The 18,255-nt window shown below is 44.2% G+C and overlaps 1 protein-coding gene across 4 annotated transcripts in view; it reads right to left on the bottom strand.

The window, feature by feature from the left end:
• The window catches only part of DZANK1 (double zinc ribbon and ankyrin repeat domains 1), a 69,291-nt gene that overhangs the window by 40,102 nt on the left and 10,934 nt on the right, over positions 1–18,255 (bottom strand). For 2 of the 4 annotated variants that reach the window (XM_056567595.1, XM_056567594.1), the window contains 10 exons: positions 16,417–16,570; positions 15,414–15,531; positions 13,969–14,059; positions 10,573–10,694; positions 9,944–10,029; positions 8,076–8,193; positions 7,474–7,587; positions 5,391–5,483; positions 2,873–2,995; positions 2,621–2,785 (listed from right to left, as the gene is read on the bottom strand). In XM_056567595.1, coding sequence (XP_056423570.1) covers positions 2,621–2,785; positions 2,873–2,995; positions 5,391–5,483; positions 7,474–7,587; positions 8,076–8,193; positions 9,944–10,029; positions 10,573–10,694; positions 13,969–14,059; positions 15,414–15,531; positions 16,417–16,570 — 1,184 coding nt within the window. Of the gene's footprint in view, positions 1–2,620; positions 2,786–2,872; positions 2,996–5,390; positions 5,484–7,473; positions 7,588–8,075; positions 8,194–9,943; positions 10,030–10,572; positions 10,695–13,968; positions 14,060–15,413; positions 15,532–16,416; positions 16,571–17,553; positions 17,712–18,255 lie in introns of those variants that run through there. The other 2 variants (XM_056567593.1, XM_056567596.1) reach the window with 2 other exon arrangements.

Below are 18,255 nucleotides of genomic sequence, written 5' to 3'. Positions count from 1 at the left end.
TCCGCACACACGCTTAGGGAAAAAAGAAAAAAATAAAGATCTGCGCCAAAAAAAAAAAAGGCTGGCGGCAGACCGCAGCGACCAAGCAGGGCCGGGGTCACGCAGCTAAAGGTGCTACGGACCCACGGACACCCACTGAGGTACGCCGAAAAAAGGAAAAAAAAAACTTTTTTTTTTTTAACCCTAACCTGTCCCTACCTAAATCTAAAGCTATCCCTGGGGATTTCTGTGCCAAGGGGCCACAGAAAGGGGGCAAGGGGCACTTTTTTTTTTACTGAGGGGATGGTGGGCAGCACGGGGCTCCGTCCTGCACACCAGATCTCTGTGGAATGGTGGGCAGAACGGAGCAACGTGCTCCTAGCCCCCACCATCCCCTCCTATTACATTGTGATTGGTGTGGCCACTTTGGCCACCCAATCACAACTGTACTGAGGGGGGTGGCCACAATGCCAGCCCCCAGTACAGTACGGATGGTTATTGGTGGTGTATACTACACCACCAGTCACCATCTATATCCGGGTAACAGGGTCACACGTGACCCTGAGGACCCGGAACCGCTGCAGAACGCCGGTTAGTAGTTACCGGTGTCCTGCAGCGATCGCCGGTATAGGAGGTCCTCCGGACCTCCTCCGGCACACTGCCGGGATGTCTGCTGATAGAAATCAGCAGACATCCGGCTCCGATCCACGCCCGGCGAGCGGCGGGGAACGGAATCGCAGCGCATCGCTCATCTGAATTGATGAGCGATGTGCTGCGATCGCCGACATGGGGGGACATAATGACCCCCCTGGGCGATATGCCGGGATGCCTGCTGAACGATTACAGCAGGCATCCGGCTCCGGCGCCCCTGCGGCTGGCGGTGGGGGCCGGATTTCCCACGGGCGTATGGATACGCCCTCGGTCCTTAAGGACTCGGAATGCAGGGTGTATCCATACGCCCTATGTCCTGAAGAGGTTAAATCCAGAATTGCATATTTTTGGTCACTTTGTAAACCCTAAAAATTTTTATAAAAAGGTAAAAAAATTGTACCAATAAATACAAGAGATCACAGCGCAAAAAAAGAGCGCTCACACAAAAAGTTATAAGGGTCAGAAGATGACAATTTTTTTAACAGAAGTAAAACAAAATCACACCTATATAAGTTGGGTATCAGTTTAATCGTACGGACCTACAGAATAAAGATAAGGTGTCATTTTTACCGAAATGTGCACCTTGTATGAAACGGAAGCTGCCAAACATTACAAAATGGTGTTTGTTTGTTTTTCAATTTTGTCTCACAAATTTTTTTTTTTGTTTCGCTGTAGATTTTTGGGTGAAATGATCGATCTCATTACAAAGAGAAATTGGTAGCGCAAAAATCAAGCCTCATATGGGTCTTTAGGTGGAAAACTGAAAGTGTTATGATTTTTAGAAGGTGAGGTGGAAAAAAGTCCTTAAAGGGGTATAAGAAGAATCCTTAAAGGGGTATTCCGCCCCTAGACATCTTATCCCCTATCCAAAGGATAGGGGATAAGATGTCTGATCGCGGGGGTCCCACCACTTGAGACCCCAGCGATCTCGGCTGCAGCACCCCAGACAACCGGTGCATGGAGTGAACTTCAGGGCAGAAAATCACCAAAAAAGGTCCCCTGGGGGTCTCAGGGCAACTTATAATATACTACAAAACTCCTTGGGGATCGCAATCCCCTCAGGGAGAACCGTGACTAGAGACTCCCAAAATAAAACTTAACTTTTATTCATAATCCTATTTAAATGAATATGTGCTCAGTGGCCACTAGGTGGCAGTGGTGTATTAAAACTACAGCACTATGCTTTTACTTTCTGGTGATTATTTCTAGTCCTGCTTGGCTTGTATACAGTTAGCTGGATATGTTATGTTGTCAGCTGACTCATGAGTACCAGCATTCCATATACTGTTATGTCCCGCAGTAACACAGTGCTGCGCTAAAATCTCAATCCTCCCTCCTTAACGTTTCACCATTAGATGGCTTTCTCAAAAGGCGCGAGCCATCTAATGGCGAAACGTTAAGGAGGAAGGATTGAGATTTTAGCGCAGCACTGTGTTACTGCGTGACACAACAGTATATGGAATGCTGGTACTCATGAGTCAGCTGACAACATAACATATCCAGCTAACCGTATACAAGCCAAGCAGAACTAGAAATAATCACCAGAAAGTAAAAGCAGTGCTGTAGTTTTAATACACCACTGCCACCTAGTGGCCACTGAGCACATATTCATTTAAATAGGATTATGAATGAAAGTTAAGTTTTATTTTGGGAGTCTCTAGTCAGGGTTATTCCTGAGGGGATTGCAATCCCCAAGAAGTTTTGTAAAACTTCAGGGCAGAGGCTCGTGATGTCACGGCCACGCCCCATCAATGCACGTCACAAGCCTCCGGTGCTGCACCAAACGCTCTAAATGAACGCCAGGTGCAGCAGGGAGATAGCGGGGGTCCCCAGCGGCGGGATCCCCGCGATCACACATTTTATCCCCTATCCTTTGGATAGGGGATAAAATGTCTAGGGGCGGAGTACCCCTTTAGGGGTTGAAGGATGTGCTAACAATACTTTTATTTAAAATGTACAACAATGGTAACAAGCAAACACAAAAGCTTACACCAGATAATGCTAAGCAGTCTGCAGGTCGTACCATACTATTCTGGTGGGTGGAAAATCTTGCTGGAGGCTCCAGGTAAACCCCACAAGAGGAACAGAAATGGGCATATGGCTGGTTGCTAGCACTGCACTTGGAACAGGTCAGGTAACTCACCGAAGGACCTGGCTGCAAAACAAAATAATGGCAGACACTAAAGTGACAAGAGTTGACGTATATTGTTAGACATAGAAGATCATTGAAATTAAAGATTACCTTTGCCCCACACCAGTCACAGAATCGGGCTTCTGACAGGTTCACACGGCCGCACTTGGAACAGCTCTGCATTTTGCCCAGCTGGTTTGGAAGCGGGGGAGCTGAATCCCCACTGAACATTGTCTATTAATACATATATAGAAGTCAGTATAAGTCAAGTATACATCCTATTAGTATCAACAGCAACAAGAAGAGCGATCACTTCATGGGTCTATAATCTATATTACATGTAAAGTGGAGTTTAGTGTAGAAGTGTAAATTATTTTCTATTTGTCATTGTTGCTGTTTAGTGTTTACTACTTGTTGGAGTATTGTGCGCAGTACTGGAGATCGTATCTCCGGAAAGATATAGATACATTGTAGAGAGTTCAGAGAAGAGCTACTAAACTAGTACATGGACTGCAGGATAAAACTTACCAGGAAAGGTTAAAGGGGTACTCCGGTGAAAAACTATTTTTTTTTTTAAATCAACTGGTTCCAGAAAGTTAAACAGATTTGTAAATTAGGAGAACAGGAAAAATTTGGTGCAGCTCACAATTATACACTTACCGAGGTAACTGGGGTGCACACCTATATCTTGGTGTGTTAGAAAGGTACCGTATTTTTCGCCGTATAAGACGCACTTTTTCTTCCCCAAAACTGGGCCCTATCGCGGCGGTCCCTGCAGCCATCAATGGCCGGGACCCGCGGCTAATACAGGACATCACCGATCGCGGTGATGCCCTGTATTAACCCTTCAGACGCGGCGATCAAAGCTGACCGCCACGTCTGAAGGGAAAGTGACACTCACCCGGCTGTTCAGTCGGGCTGTTCGGGACCGCCGCGATTTCACCACGGTGGTCCCGAATAGCCCGACTGAATAGCCGGGTTAGTGCTTACAGGACACCGGGAGGGACCTTACCTGCCTCCTCGGTGCATTCAGGCATCCCCTGTATGGCCGGCGCTCTCCTTCCTCGTCATCACGTCGTCGCGTACGTGCGTCAGCGTGCGTAACGACATGATGGCGGCGACGGAGAGCGAGGATACCCGGCCGGCAGCAGAGACGTTCCGGAGCGACGGGGACACGGCGACAGCGATGGAGCGACATCCAGGGCAGCGGTGACGGGTCCGGAGCGGCGGGGACACGTGAGTACTACCTCCTATGCAGTGGTCTTCAATCTGCAGACCTCCAGATGTTGCAAAACTACACTACTTGTAGTTTTGCAACATCTGGAGGTCCGCAGGTTGAAGACCACTATTGGGTTCAAAATCTTTATTTTTTTTTAGATTTTTCACCTATAAATTGGGTGCGTCTTATACGCCGGTGCGTCCTATAGGGCGAAAAATACGGTACAATAAAAAAATAGCAAATTTCCCCAAGGTAGGTCTTTGTATAAAATACAATAAGATATATAATAAATAATAAATTATTCTATAGGTTTATTAAAAATAAATAATAATAACAGATTCCCCTCTCAAAGGGCCCTTGTGGGAGAGAAAAATTAATTATAATACAAAAAAATACAATCAATACGCCACTGAATTGCTATAGTAATTGCTGGTTATATTGCAGAATAATGTTCATTATAAAATAGCAAGATGATAGCAGATGATAGCTGTCCAGAGACGTTCACCAGTAGATGTAAAGCAACAAAAATCCTTTTTGCAATAAGTGGCGTAAATTTAAAAGCAACTAGACGCGTTTCAGGGTACTAGTGTTATCCGACCCTTTCTTCAGTAGTACTGAAGCAATTCAGTGGCGTATTGATTGTATTTTTTTGTATTATAATTCATTTTTCTCTCCCACAAGGGCCCTGTGAGAGGGGAATCTGTTATTATTTATTTTTATTTTTAATAAACCAATAGAATAATTGAAGCACGGTCTTATTGTATTTTATACAAACACCTACCTTGAGGTTGGGGTAAAAAAAAATCCAGAAATAAATAAAACTTCCTGTGGAGCATACAGCAGCTAATAAGTACTGGAAGGATTAAGAATTTTAAACAGAAGTAATTTACAAATCTGTTTAACTTTCTGGCACCAGTTGATTTAAAAAAAAAAAATAAATCCACTGGAGAACCCCTTTAAAGAACCTTAACATGTATAGCTTAGATGGAGGATGAGACAGAGGGGATATGATATAAACTTTTAAATACATAAAGGGAATCAAGGGAAAGCTACTACAAGAGGACATAGTTTTAGATTAGAGGGGCAAAGGTTTAAAAGTATTATCAGGAAGTATTACTTTACTGAGAGAGTAGTGGATGCATGGAATAGCTGCAAATACAGTGAGGGGTTTAAGCATAAGGCTATCCTTAATATAACTATCCATATGACTATTCATAGTATTCAGAATAATGGGCAGACTAGATGGGCCAAATGGTTTTTATATGCTGACATTCTATGTTTCTTTACATCATCCTTTATTCTTGTTGTTAAATCATAATATAGTCTTCAACCTCAAACGGTTTAATAATTGCCACCTTAGCCCCTCACTGTTGGTATCCCATACATTCAAAACTTAAGAACGGAATGTACCATTTGAGTTTCTGGCAGCTTTGCCTCACAGGTCACACAATACTTTAGATTGATGGGATTTCCAGTTCCACAGAAACGACAGATGGTTTTGTCCTTTAAAAAAAATTTAAATAAGCTACATAATTATAATAAAAAATAAATTTTATATATATATATATATATATATATATATACACATACATACAGAGTGGGCCATATATCTGGATACACCTTAATAAAATGGGAATGGTTGGTGATATTAACTTTCTGTTTGTGGCACATTAGTATATGTGAGGGGGGAAACTTTTCAAGATAGAGGGTGACCATGGCGGCCATTTTGAAGTCGGCCATTTTGAATCCAACTTTTGTTTTTCCAATAGGAAGAGGGTCATGTGACACATCAAACTTATTGGGAATTTCACAAGAAAAACAATGATGTGCTTGGCTTTAACGTAACTTTATTCTTTCATGAGTTATTTACAAGTTTCTGACCACTTATAAAATGTGTTCAATGTGCTGCCCATTGTGTTGGATTGTCAATGCAACCCTCCTCTCCCACTCTTCACACACTGATAGCAACACCGCAGGAGAAATGCTAGCACAGGCTTCCAGTATCCGTATACACTGCTATATACTACTATATACACCGCAGGAGAAATGCTAGCACAGGCTTCCAGTATCCGTATACACTGCTATATACTACTATATACACCGCAGGAGAAATGCTAGCACAGGCTTCCAGTATCCGTATACACTGCTATATACTACTATATACACCGCAGGAGAAATGCTAGCACAGGCTTCCAGTATCCGTATACACTGCTATATTCTACTATATATACCGCAGGAGAAATGCCAGCACAGACTTCCAGTATCCGTATACACTGCTATATACACCGCAGGAGAAATGCTAGCACAGGCTTCCAGCATCTGTATATACTGCTATATACTACTATATACACCGCAGGAGAAATGCTAGCACAGGCTTCCAGTATCCGTATACACTGCTATATACTACTATATACACCGCAGGAGAAATGCTAGCACAGGCTTCCAGTATCTGTATATACTGCTATATACTACTATATACACCGCAGGAGAAATGCTAGCACAGGCTTCCAGTATCTGTATATACTGCTATATACTACTATATACACCGCAGGAGAAATGCTAGCACAGGCTTCCAGTATCTGTATATACTGCTATATACTACTATATACACCGCAGGAGAAATGCTAGCACAGGCTTCCAGTGCATGAAGAGTGGGAGAAGAGGGTTGCATTGACAATCCAACACAATGGGCAGCACATTGAACACATTTTATAAGTGGTCAGAAACTTGTAAATAACTCATGAAAGAATAAAGTTACGTTAAAACCAAGCACATTGTTGTTTTTCTTGTGAAATTCCCAATAAGTTTGATGTGTCACATGACCCTCTTCCTATTGAAAAAACAAAAGTTGGATTCAAAATGGCCGACTTCAAAATGGCCACCATGGTCACCACCCATCTTGAAAAGTTTCCCCCCTCACATATACTAATGTGCCACAAACAGGAAGTTAATATCACCAACCCTTCCAATTTTATTAAGGTGTATCCATATAAATGGCCCACTCTGTGTATTATACATATAGGTTTTGGTGGTATAATTGAAATGATGAAATAAGCAAGACATGAAAACAATTCCCATACGCATCACTGGCCAAGGTCTCTTCAGCCTTTCTGTAACACATATATAAGTTTTAAGGGGTTATCCAGGCTTTTTAAAATGGATGGCCCGTCCCCAACAGAGGCCATCAATATTAGTTTGGCAGAAAATCAGCTCCCAGGACCCCAACCATCATCAGTTTGAAGGGCCGGAGGTGTTCATGTAAGCACAAAGCCTCTTTAATGATTATTTCTGCCTGTCCTTGCAATTGTAGTACTACGGTAACAATAAAGCCAGATACTGCAGTGTTGCCCAAGTTGATTGGTGGGGAATTTTGCAACTGGGACCCTCCCCGGTCCCATATTGATGGCTTATACTGTAGCATCAATGTTTTAAACCCTGAATAACCAATTTAGGAATATAAAGAAACAATATAAATGAGCAAAGTTGAACTTACCTTAAGGTTCATACTAGCTTGAGGCTGCATCTGAAGATATAATGGCGCTTCACACACAATACAGGAAGGAGTATTCATAGGGACCATTGTCCTACACTCCACACACAGCCCCATCTGCGGGGAAACAGAATGTCAGCTTAGAAATGAAACCAAAGCCCCACTGCAGAAGGCTCTATGCTGGAAAACAGAGCCGCTAATAACTCACGAGTGTAGAGTTTTGGTGTACCACAGTCGGCAACCATGTCTGATCCCATACATCGCAGGTATTCTCTTCAACCAGCAACGCTGCATGAATATAACCAGTCGTCACGCCCCCTCCCATAGACTTGCATTGAGGGGGCAGGGCGTGACGTCATGAGGGGGCGGGGCTATGACATCACGAGCTCCCGGCTCCAGCGTTCGGAACAGTTTGTTCTAAACGCTGAGCAGCGGAGTACCCCTTTAAATACTTTAGTACTTCCTCTTCAGCTTTGGCCTTCTAGACCTAGCAAATGTTGGCAAATGTACCAACAATAGCATTGACATCACAAGCTCCCTGGAACAGTTTGTTCCAAACGCTTAACAGCGGAGTACCCCTTTAAGATAAATAACTGAATGGCTACCTGTCCTCCCTCAGGGGGTGGGAGACGACGTCCAGGCACAGGAGGGACTGCAGATCCACATTCTTGGCAGAAACGCGCAAAAGGGTCTGATGGCCGAGGTGCCAAGCAATGAGCACACCTAGAAATAAATAACAAACATGATACATGAGTACAGTGCTTGTGTATCTCCGGCTCTTCCATTAAGATGCATGAAGGGGCATGTTGACCCCCGTTCCGTGCACAAGGAGAGCCTGACCACTGTGCAGGAGATCGCTGGGGGTCCAGCAGTCAGAAACCTGATGACTAGACACTTCTCCCCTATTCTGTGGATAGGGGATTCATTTTTTTTTTTAAACTGGAGTACCCCTTTACAAAACTTTTATCCCTGGGGAAGCTGTGGATGGCCATATATTTGCATGCTACTGGTCTGTAATGTCATAAATATGATAAAATAACAACTCGTCCCAATCATGGGATGGGCGCTCCACTTGTAAGGTGCACCAGTATTAATAAATCTCCTCTGTTGGGTTCTAGGAGGTGTATGAAACATTCTGTGTATTTTACTCAGATATCTTTGCTCTAGTTAGCGATGAAAAGCTAAATATTAGGGCATTCTCCTTTTACAATATATGAGAACAATGACTAGCCACAAAATAGAATTGTTAACATGGACTCTAAGTGACACCTTCTGGTCAAATTATAAATAGCTAGTAAGTGTGCAACACTAAATGCAAATGAAATGAATCAGACAACCTGTTTCTTGGATATTTTTTTATTTTTTATTTAAAGGGTTACTCCGCTCCCCAGCGTCTGGAACATTGAGTTCTGAACGCTGTGTGCGGGCTTCCGTGTTCACGCCCACCCCCTTGTGACGTCACAGCCTGCCCCCCTCAATGAAAGTCTATGGGAAGGGGGTGAGACAGCCGCCACGCCCCCTCCCATAGACTTGCATTGAGGGGGTGGGACGTGACGTCACATGACAAGGCGTGCTGTCACGAGGGGGCGGGCGTTAACACGGAAGCCCGCACACAGCGTTCGGAACTCCACTGGGTAGCGGAGTAACCCTTTAAATCTGCCAAGTGCAGTTTCTTACTATATTTAACACTGTAAACATTATACATGTAAGTCGTTACCGCTGTATGCTTTAAAATATTTGCAGGGTCTAACTTTTTGGAATTTACATCGTTACAAAGGCAGAGAAATGAGGCGTTTATCAAGGCCACCCAATGTTCATGCAACTCTTTATGTAGCACGCTTGGCTAGGGGCGCATACAAAAATCATAGGGCCGCATCCCAAATGAGCTCCACTCCTCAGAGGGTTCTACCAAATGCATCACTCTTTTGTTAACCCCTTCATGACCCCAACGATTATTATTTTTTTATGGCTCATGTTTTTTTGCTCCTCACTCTGCCATTGCTATGTGACTGCCGCCAGCTTACTCCCCCGAATATTTATCTTGGTGGGGCAGCCAGGTCTAGGAAGAGTCCTGGTTGTTCCAAATTATTTTTTAATTTAACAATTATAGAGGCCACTGTGCTCTTGGGAACATTTAGGGAAGCAGCAATTTGTGTGTACCCTTCTCTAGATTTGTGCCTCCACACAATCTTTTCTCTACAGCTCTACAGGCAGTTCTTTACCCCTCATGGCTTGGTTTTTGCTCTGATATGAATTATTAGCTGGGAGAGCTTTCCAAATCATGAATTATTAGCTGTGTCTTTCTAAAGGAGGTCCAGTAACCTGAATTTAAGATAGGCGACTCCAATCAAGGTGTAGAAACATCTCAGAGATGATCAAGAGAAATGGAAGGCCCCATAACTAAGTTTCAGATTTCATAGAAAAGGGTCTGAATATTGAATACATTTGCAAAAATATTCAAAATAAGACTTACTTGAGGAAATCAGTCTCCCGCTGGATTCTCATACTTTGCGTACTTGTCAGACTCTTTCGAAGAATAGGTTCTGATGTTCCATTAAGCTAAACAGAAATTAAATGATGATGTAAAGACAGTATTTTTATACGTTCCTGCATATATAACATTTAATAAGACTATGGTTGGTTGTAAAAATGGATTCCTCTAAGCATGTAAAACTTGATCTCATGCACAGACATTGGCTCTATGTATGGAGATACATTAGCATCGCTTCTAGGGTGGAAACCTCTGTACGTACAGATTGCAATGGAGTATGCCACACTCTTTTTTTTCTTTTTTTTGGAAGAATACAGAATGCACAAAACAGATCCTAAACACAGCCAGGTAAAAGAGAACGATTGTTGTTAGCAGGTTTAGCGTACGTTCACAGAATTCTGCTCACGGAATGCCGCAGTGTGAACATACCCTTAGTAGCACCTCCACTTCTCAGACATATATGGCATATACTGTCCACATGACCTAAATGTCTGAGATGGAAATACATCTTTAACGTTTATTGTGGTCTGTGGCCCTCAGATAAGAAAACTCTACAATCGGCTGTAGAGGGAATAACTTGCTGTTTATGAATAAATAACTATACACTGTACCTGAGACCTCTGTGTCTGAAGTGCAGACAATGGCTCTTCTCCTTGGTTGGGTTTTCCTAGGCGACTGTTCAGAAATCTTGGACCGGTAAAGGATTTGTTGAGTCTACCATTTGTTTCACCGACTAGAAAAAGACATGGGGGAACATTTATCCAGGGATTTAGAGCTCTTTTTTTGCTTACAAAAGTCACATAAGCACCTAAGCAAATTTTTGGCTGTAAGCAAAAAGCTATAAAAGCTTTCCAAAATGAATTTTATTTTTCACTTGCAGTGGTCAGGGATTTATCAAGTGCGAAAGTCGCACAAAAAGTCGTAAGCTCTCCAAATTTTTATATTTCCCGCCGGTAGCCGCGATCACGGCTCCAGCAGGAAATATGATCAAACAACTGTACAAAGTAGCCCGGGTCTGGCATCACTCTGCAGCCGCCCAGACTCCATCTGATTCTAACCCCGCTACTCTAACTTAATGAGGGGACAGGGACACTGCTTTACATCCCCCCCCCCCCTTGTCTACTGCACATCTCCTGCCTGCTACAAGACTACAACTCCCAGCATGCCCTTACAGCGAGGGCATGCTGGAAGTTGTAGTCTTGTTGCGACGGGAGATGTGTGGGACACAAGGGAAATGATGTGAAGCAGTGTTCCTGTCCCCTCATTAAGTTAGATAGAGTAGCGGGGTTAGAATCGGGTGGCTGCAGAGTGATGCCAGCCCGGGCTCCTTTTAACATACTTCTGCGCCGCAGAGTTTTTGTAATCCCTAATGTAACTTCACATTTCCCGCTGGGACCCGTGATTGGCCGGGACCGAGCAGCCAATCACGGAACCCGGCGGGAAATTTGATCTTACAGTAGGGACTTAAACTCCGCGGCTCCCTTAAATGTTAAAAGGAGCCCAGGGTGGCATCACTCTGCAGCTGCCCGGGACTCCTGCAGATGGGCTGGGAGATGTGCAGGAGCTGTCCCTGCCATCCCTCAGCACTGCGGTACACACTGAAGGATGGCAGGGACGGCTCCTGCACAACCCCCCGTCCCGGCTGCAGGAGTCCCGGGCGGCTGCAGTGTTATGTCAGTCTGTGCTCCTTTTGCTACAGCGCCGCAGAGTTTACTGTCATTTCAAATTTCCCGTCGGGTCCCGTGATTTTCTGATCACCGCCAGCCAGGGAGCGGAGCGCATTACCGCCCGCTTCCCTGGCTTGTACGACTACCCCAGCTCGTCCTTACAGTAAGGACATGCTGGGAGTTGTAGTTGTGCGACAGGGGGGGAGGGGGGCGGGAGACAAGCTTGTCACCTGCTCTCTGCTGCACAACTACAACTCCCAGCATGCCCTTACTGTAAGGGCAAGCTGGGGTAGTCGTGCAGCAGGGGGGGTAGGTGACAAGATTGTCATTCGCCCACACATCTCCCGCACCACATGACTACAACTCCCAGCATGTCCTTACTGTAAGGGCATGCTGGGAGTTGTAGTCATGTGTCGGGGGGGGGGGGGGGCTTGTCACTCGCCCGCACATCTCACGCACCACATAACTACAACTCCCAGCATCTCCTTACAGTAAGGGCATGCTGGTAGTTGTAGTCGTGCAGCGCAGGGGGGGGGGGTAGGTGACAAGCTTGTCACTCACCCGCACATCTCACGCACCACATAACTACAACTTCCAGCATGTCCTTACAGTAAGGGCATGCTGTGAGTTGTGGTCGTGCAGCACGGGAGATGCACAGGCGGGTAACAATAGAGGGATTAACCTATTTTTCTTGTTTTCTTTTTTTTTTTCTCCTCATTTTAGATCCTGTGTATCCTGTGGACTACGTTGATGACCAGCGTTTTTTTTTTTTTTCCCTTCTGTTTAAAGTTAATAAAATGGTTATCTAGGGTTTGTGGGGGAGTGTTTTTTTGGAATAAATGTTTTTTCAAATGTGTTCTCTTTTGTTTGTTATTTACTTGACAGGCTTAGTAGTGGAAGCTGTCTTATAGATGGAGTCCATTACTAAGCCTGGGCTTAGCGTTAGCCCCAAAAACAGCTTGCTCTAACCCCCAATATTTACCCCGGTACCCACCACCACAGGGGTGCCGGGAATAGCCAGTACCAACAGCCCCAGAGCATAAAAAATTGCACTCCTGGGCCTATGCAGTAACAGCCTGGCGTTATTTAGGCTGGGGAGGGCCAGTAACATTGGTCCTCGCCCACCCTGGTAACATCAGGCTGTTGCTGCTTGGTTGGTATTTGGCTGAAAATAAAAATAGGGGGAACCCTATGCGTTTATTTAATTTTTTTTTTTCTTATATTTATTTATGCAAAAAAAAAGCATAAAGGTTCCTCCTATTTTTTTTCTCGGCCAAATACCAACCAAGCAGCAACAGCCTGACGTTACCAGGGTGGGCGAGGACCACTGTTACTGGCCCTCCACAGCCTAAATAACACCAGCCTGTTACCTCCTAGGCCCAGGAGCACCATTTTTGATGCTCTGGGCCTGTTGATACCGGCTCTTCCCGGCAACTCTGTGGCGGTGGGTACTGGGGTAATAATTGGGGGTTAGCGTTAGCTGTTTTTGTAGCTAATGCTAAGCCCGTAATGGACTCCCTCTATAAGACGGCTTCCACTACCAAGCCTGTCAAGTAAATAAAGTAAAAATACACAAACACAACACGTTTAAAAAAAAATGTATTCCAAAAAACTCCCCCAAAAGCCCTCGTTAACCATGTTATTAACATTATACAAAACAAAAAAAACGCTGGTCAGCGTACTCCTCCGAATCTAAAGTAATCCACAGGATACACGGATCTGATATGAGAAGAAAGAAAAACAAACAAAAAATGAGATAACCCCTTTAATCCTGCAAGGTGAATGCGGTTTAAAAAACAAAAAAAACGGAATGGTCGAATTTTCTGTCTGAAAGGAGCGGAAATAAAGTAGCAATATACCTGGCCATCTTCAGCACTCCCATAGACAATGAACGGAGCGGCGATCCAGCATACACACTACTGCTCTATTCAGGCAGAAACTTTAGTGGTCCAATTGTTAAAGGGTATTTCAGTGCTTAACATGTTTCAAAGGATAGGGGATAAATGTCTGATCGCTGGGGGGCTGACCTCTGGGACCCCCACCAATCTCCAGAATCAGCCCAGGCTCTCCCCGATGCATGGAGGTGTGGGGTGGCTCCATGCATTGTCTACAGAGGTGTTGAAGATACCCTAGTACAGTGCTACGGGGAAAACCACTTTAGGATTGCTAAGATCACATATTTATCCCCTACCCTGGGGAACATGTTAACACTATATGACAAATAAGAAATAGATAATGAACAAATATAAAATGTGCAGTGTAGGTTTTGTATTAAATATACAGCATATATAGTAATATAGGAATTTGTGATATATTTCTATTGTTTGTAGTAAATCATACTTCCGAGAGTCTGTGTGGTGTCATCCCAGGCTGATGTTCTCTGTAATGTGACATCTTTCTTCTTTGTTTTTGCCGGAGAAATAACCTTATCCTAAAATATAGATATAAATATTCACTTATACCGTCTTATAATCGAGTCGATTTCTGTATGTCTCTCTGTGTTACAGCATACTTTTTTTAAAATTAATGAATTTGCATGGCTCTAGCTTAGTTTTTGAGATCAGGATGATACATGTTAAGTATTTAAGTTCATGAATGGGAATTCTTAGAAGGAGGGGGACGGAGCGGTGCTTAGTAGCAGCCAGCAACAGATTAGAGACAATATGTATTGTAATTCTTGTGGGTGGCTCTTTTGTGTTAAAGGGGTACTCCACTGCCCCAGCGTTCGGAACATTTTGTTCCGAATGCTGGGTGTGAGCTGCAGGGGTTGTGACGTCACGCCATGCCCCCTCAATGCAAGTATATGGGAGGGGGCATGGTGGCACGACCACACCCCCTCGTGACGTCAAGCCATGACCCTTCAATGCAAGTCTATGGGAGGGGGTGTGGCGGCTGCATTGAGGGGGCATGCCATGACGACACTACCCCCGCAGCCCGCACCCAGCGTTCGGAACAAAATGTTCCAAACACTAGGGCAGTGGAATACACCTTTAAAGGGCGGGGCATGATGTAATGAGGGGGCAGGGCTATGACATCACGAGCCCCCCAGCGCTGGCTCCAGCTTTCGTAACAGTTTGTTCCCAACGCTGAGCAGCGGAGTACCCCTTTAACTATTCCTTTGCCAATCTGTGACCACATTTTACTGCTTACATCATTACTATTGCCACTTGTTGCATGCAGCCCTGTATGAGCAGAAAGGATATAGAAACACACAAATGTACGCACACAATAGTTTGTGCTGCTGTAAACATCTTGATGAGATACAAAAAGGTGCATTATCATTTTTCTCATATACAAATTACTTTTAAATGCAAAAGAGAATGAAGCGACACTCCAAAAGGATTCAATCCAAACAGTGTTTTATTCACCCATCAATACAAAGTGTAACGTTTCGGTCCATAATTCGGACCTTTTTCTAGGATCTTGTGGTACGTTGAGTCTAGCCCCCTGGAGCTGTGCACCCGACGGGACTAAAAGTCCTTCACAGAGCCTTACCCATTTTTCTTTTCTTACAACTTACTTTTATGTGTTTCAATAGTCAGTCTCTCAGGGACCACACTGTGTGGCAGTGTTTACAAATGCAAATCTATACAGTGAGATATACTGTCTGGACGTTCATACTACAGACCTTCTACTAGAAAATGTGAATGCCAATATGAATAGCAGAGATCTACTGAAGAAATGTAGGGAATCTCACTGAATTTCCTCACTGTGAACATAATCTTGTGGATTCACCTGTTAGCGTCCTTCGGATTTACAACATCACATCTGCTGGGAGACCTTACCTGTTTAGCAAGCTCCTTTAGAAAGTTTTCATCGTTGTCCTCATCTGACGAGTCTATCTCTGGAGCAATGTATTCCACAATGAAAACTTTAGTTACAGTCCCACTTTCTCGGCCATCTCTAAATAGTAGAATAACAATTATTGGGAGAGCTACTTACTAATACGTTTTAGAGGGTCACACTCACACTAAAAGTATCTTTAAAGGGGTTCTCCAGCATTTGCAAATGTATAACCTATCCACAGAGATTCAGGCAGACACTGTGCACGCTGAAGCCCCCCCCCCCCCCAGCCTGCCATAGTGCTATGCGATCCCAGAGGCTGACCTGCAAAACCCCTATAAAGTTTCCAAGATGTTATCCCCCCCCCCCCCAGACCAGGCCCCTCACCTTCACAAGTGCCGCACCGCTGTACCCTAGAGGAGGAGGCTGCCAAAATGGAGACACCCCCCTGAAGACGAGCCAGCAGCGCCGTGCACGGCAGGCAGGACGGCTCCGATCTCCCTTCTCTCTGTATGCCTCGTGCTGTGTATAACAGAGAGGAGGGGAATCACAGCCTGCCTGCCATAATTGGATCTCTGTTCTATGCGCGCTCCCGAGCCCAAGAGCAGCATAGAACAGGGAAGGGCGGAAATGTTACTCGGCAGGCTTAAGCTGACCTCACGCCTGCCGGATAACGCCGCCTTCAGCCGAAAAAGCTCACAAACAGTGAGCAAGATTTAGAAGATGAAAACTAAAGAAATACTTAGTGAAATTAAAAAAGGAAAACTGCAGGGGACACCTTATGAGGAGGGGAACATACCAGCACCAGAATATACACTCTTTACATGGTGGCAGGTACTCTTGAATAGTTAGTGATGCTCCTTTGTCATACAAAAGTAGCACATTTTTTGCAAGCCTCGTTTGCGCAAAAAACTACAATTTATTAACCAACCAGCGCTGTATAAAACATGATGACAAGATTTATTATACTGTCCCAGAGGCTGCTGTGTTCATGTAGTGACTTACCTGCTGACTGCCACAGCCTTGACGGTTATTTTACCATCAGGCAATGTAAATGGCCCTCGATATTTCAATGTGGTGTTTTCTGGGTAACTGGTTTTCTTTAAGAAGTCTGGCTTATTCCCATCAAGTGTATAAAATATGGAGACATCTGGTGTATCTAAAAAATAGGCAATCAAAAAATAAAACACTGTTAGAAGGGATTGTGTCTATGGTACCTTATAGAATTGCCTGCAGAATAACATAAAAAGCATTGTGCTTATTTTATTAGTGCCTTAAATTACAACTTCAAAACCTGCAGTAAATCGATCATTTTATCCGTGTGACTTCATTTCTTGTGCACTGCAAAGTTCGGGGTTATCACAGGGTTACTGTGTGGATCCACATTACTATCCATATATCAAGTTTTTTGCGTACACAGTGCATTAACTTTTTAACCCCTTAAGGACCAGGCCATTTTACACCTTAGGACCAGAGCGTTTTTTGCACATATGTCACTTTAAGCATTAATAACTCTAAGATGATTTTACCGAATATTCTGATTCTGAGAATGTTTTTTCGTGACATATTCTACTTTATTTTGGCGGTAAATTTTCGGCGTTACTTGCATCTTTTTTTGTGAAAAATTACAAAATGTCATGAAAATTTTGAAAATTTAGCATTTTTCTAACTTTGAAGCTCTCTACTTGTAAGGAAAATGGATATTCCAAATACATTTTATTTTTATACACAAATACAATATGTCCACTTTATGTTGGCATAATAAAATGGACATATTTTACTTTTTGAAAAAATTAGAGGGCTTCAAAGTAGAGCAGCAATTTTCTAAAATTTCATGAAAATTGCAAAATCTGAAGGGACAGATGTTACAGAACTACAACTCCCAGCATGCCTGGGCAGTCTAGGCATGCTGAGAGTTGTAGTTTGGCAATATCTGGAGGGCTACAGTTTGGGCACCACTGTAACAGTGGTCCCCAAACTGTGACCCTCCAGATGTTGCAAAACTACAACTCCCAGCATGCCCAGACAGCCTTTGGCTGTCTGGGCATGCTGGGAGTTGCAGTTCGGCCTTCCTAGTGGTTGCCACAGTAGAAATCACTTTACTTTCAGTTTCATTTCTCCCCCCCACCGTCGCTTCCCTACCTGAGCCGGGATCTCTGGTGAATATCTGCGATGATTGCCGGGTCCCACGAGTCTTCTCCTCCAGGTACCAGCCTCCATGTTCTCCCCCGTTCTGCCTGACATCCAGGGGTGGGCAGAACGAGGGGGTTTCCATGGCAACCCACCGTCCTGCTCTGCCATTGGTCAGAATCAGTTCTGACCAATGGCAGGGGATGGGAGGAGATCACAGCATTGCGACCTCACTCCTACCCTGCAGGATGCTGGGGCCTGTCACTCACAGGTCCAAGCATCCTTATTTTCCGGGTGATCGGGTCACCAGAAACCCGATCAGCCAGGAATAGAAGAAAATCGCATGTCTGAATTGACATGCGATTTTCTGTGATCGCCGACATGCGGGGGAGACCCCCCCCCCCCCTCGGCATTTGCACGGCATGCCTGCTGAAAGATTTCAGCAAACATGCCGTTCCGATCTCTGCCCGACGCGTGGCAGAGACCGGAAATACAACAGGACGTTCTCTAACGTCCTTGGGCATTAAAGCCCAGGTAGCAGGGACGTTAGAGAACGTCCTATGTCCTAAAGAGGTTAAATGGGCACTGTCACCAACTTTATTTTTTGATATGTTGTAGTACTTATGTACTACAACATATCTCTAATATACTTTTATAAATTTTTTTATTTTTTTTTTATTAAAATGGTTTAATTTACATTTGAAAACCGGCCAC

This window comes from Hyla sarda, chromosome 3 (assembly GCF_029499605.1).
Source record: "Hyla sarda isolate aHylSar1 chromosome 3, aHylSar1.hap1, whole genome shotgun sequence".
NCBI classification, from domain to species: Eukaryota; Metazoa; Chordata; class Amphibia; order Anura; family Hylidae; genus Hyla; species Hyla sarda.
Note: the sequence above shows the minus strand (reverse complement) of the source record. Positions and strands in the feature narration are given on the sequence as shown.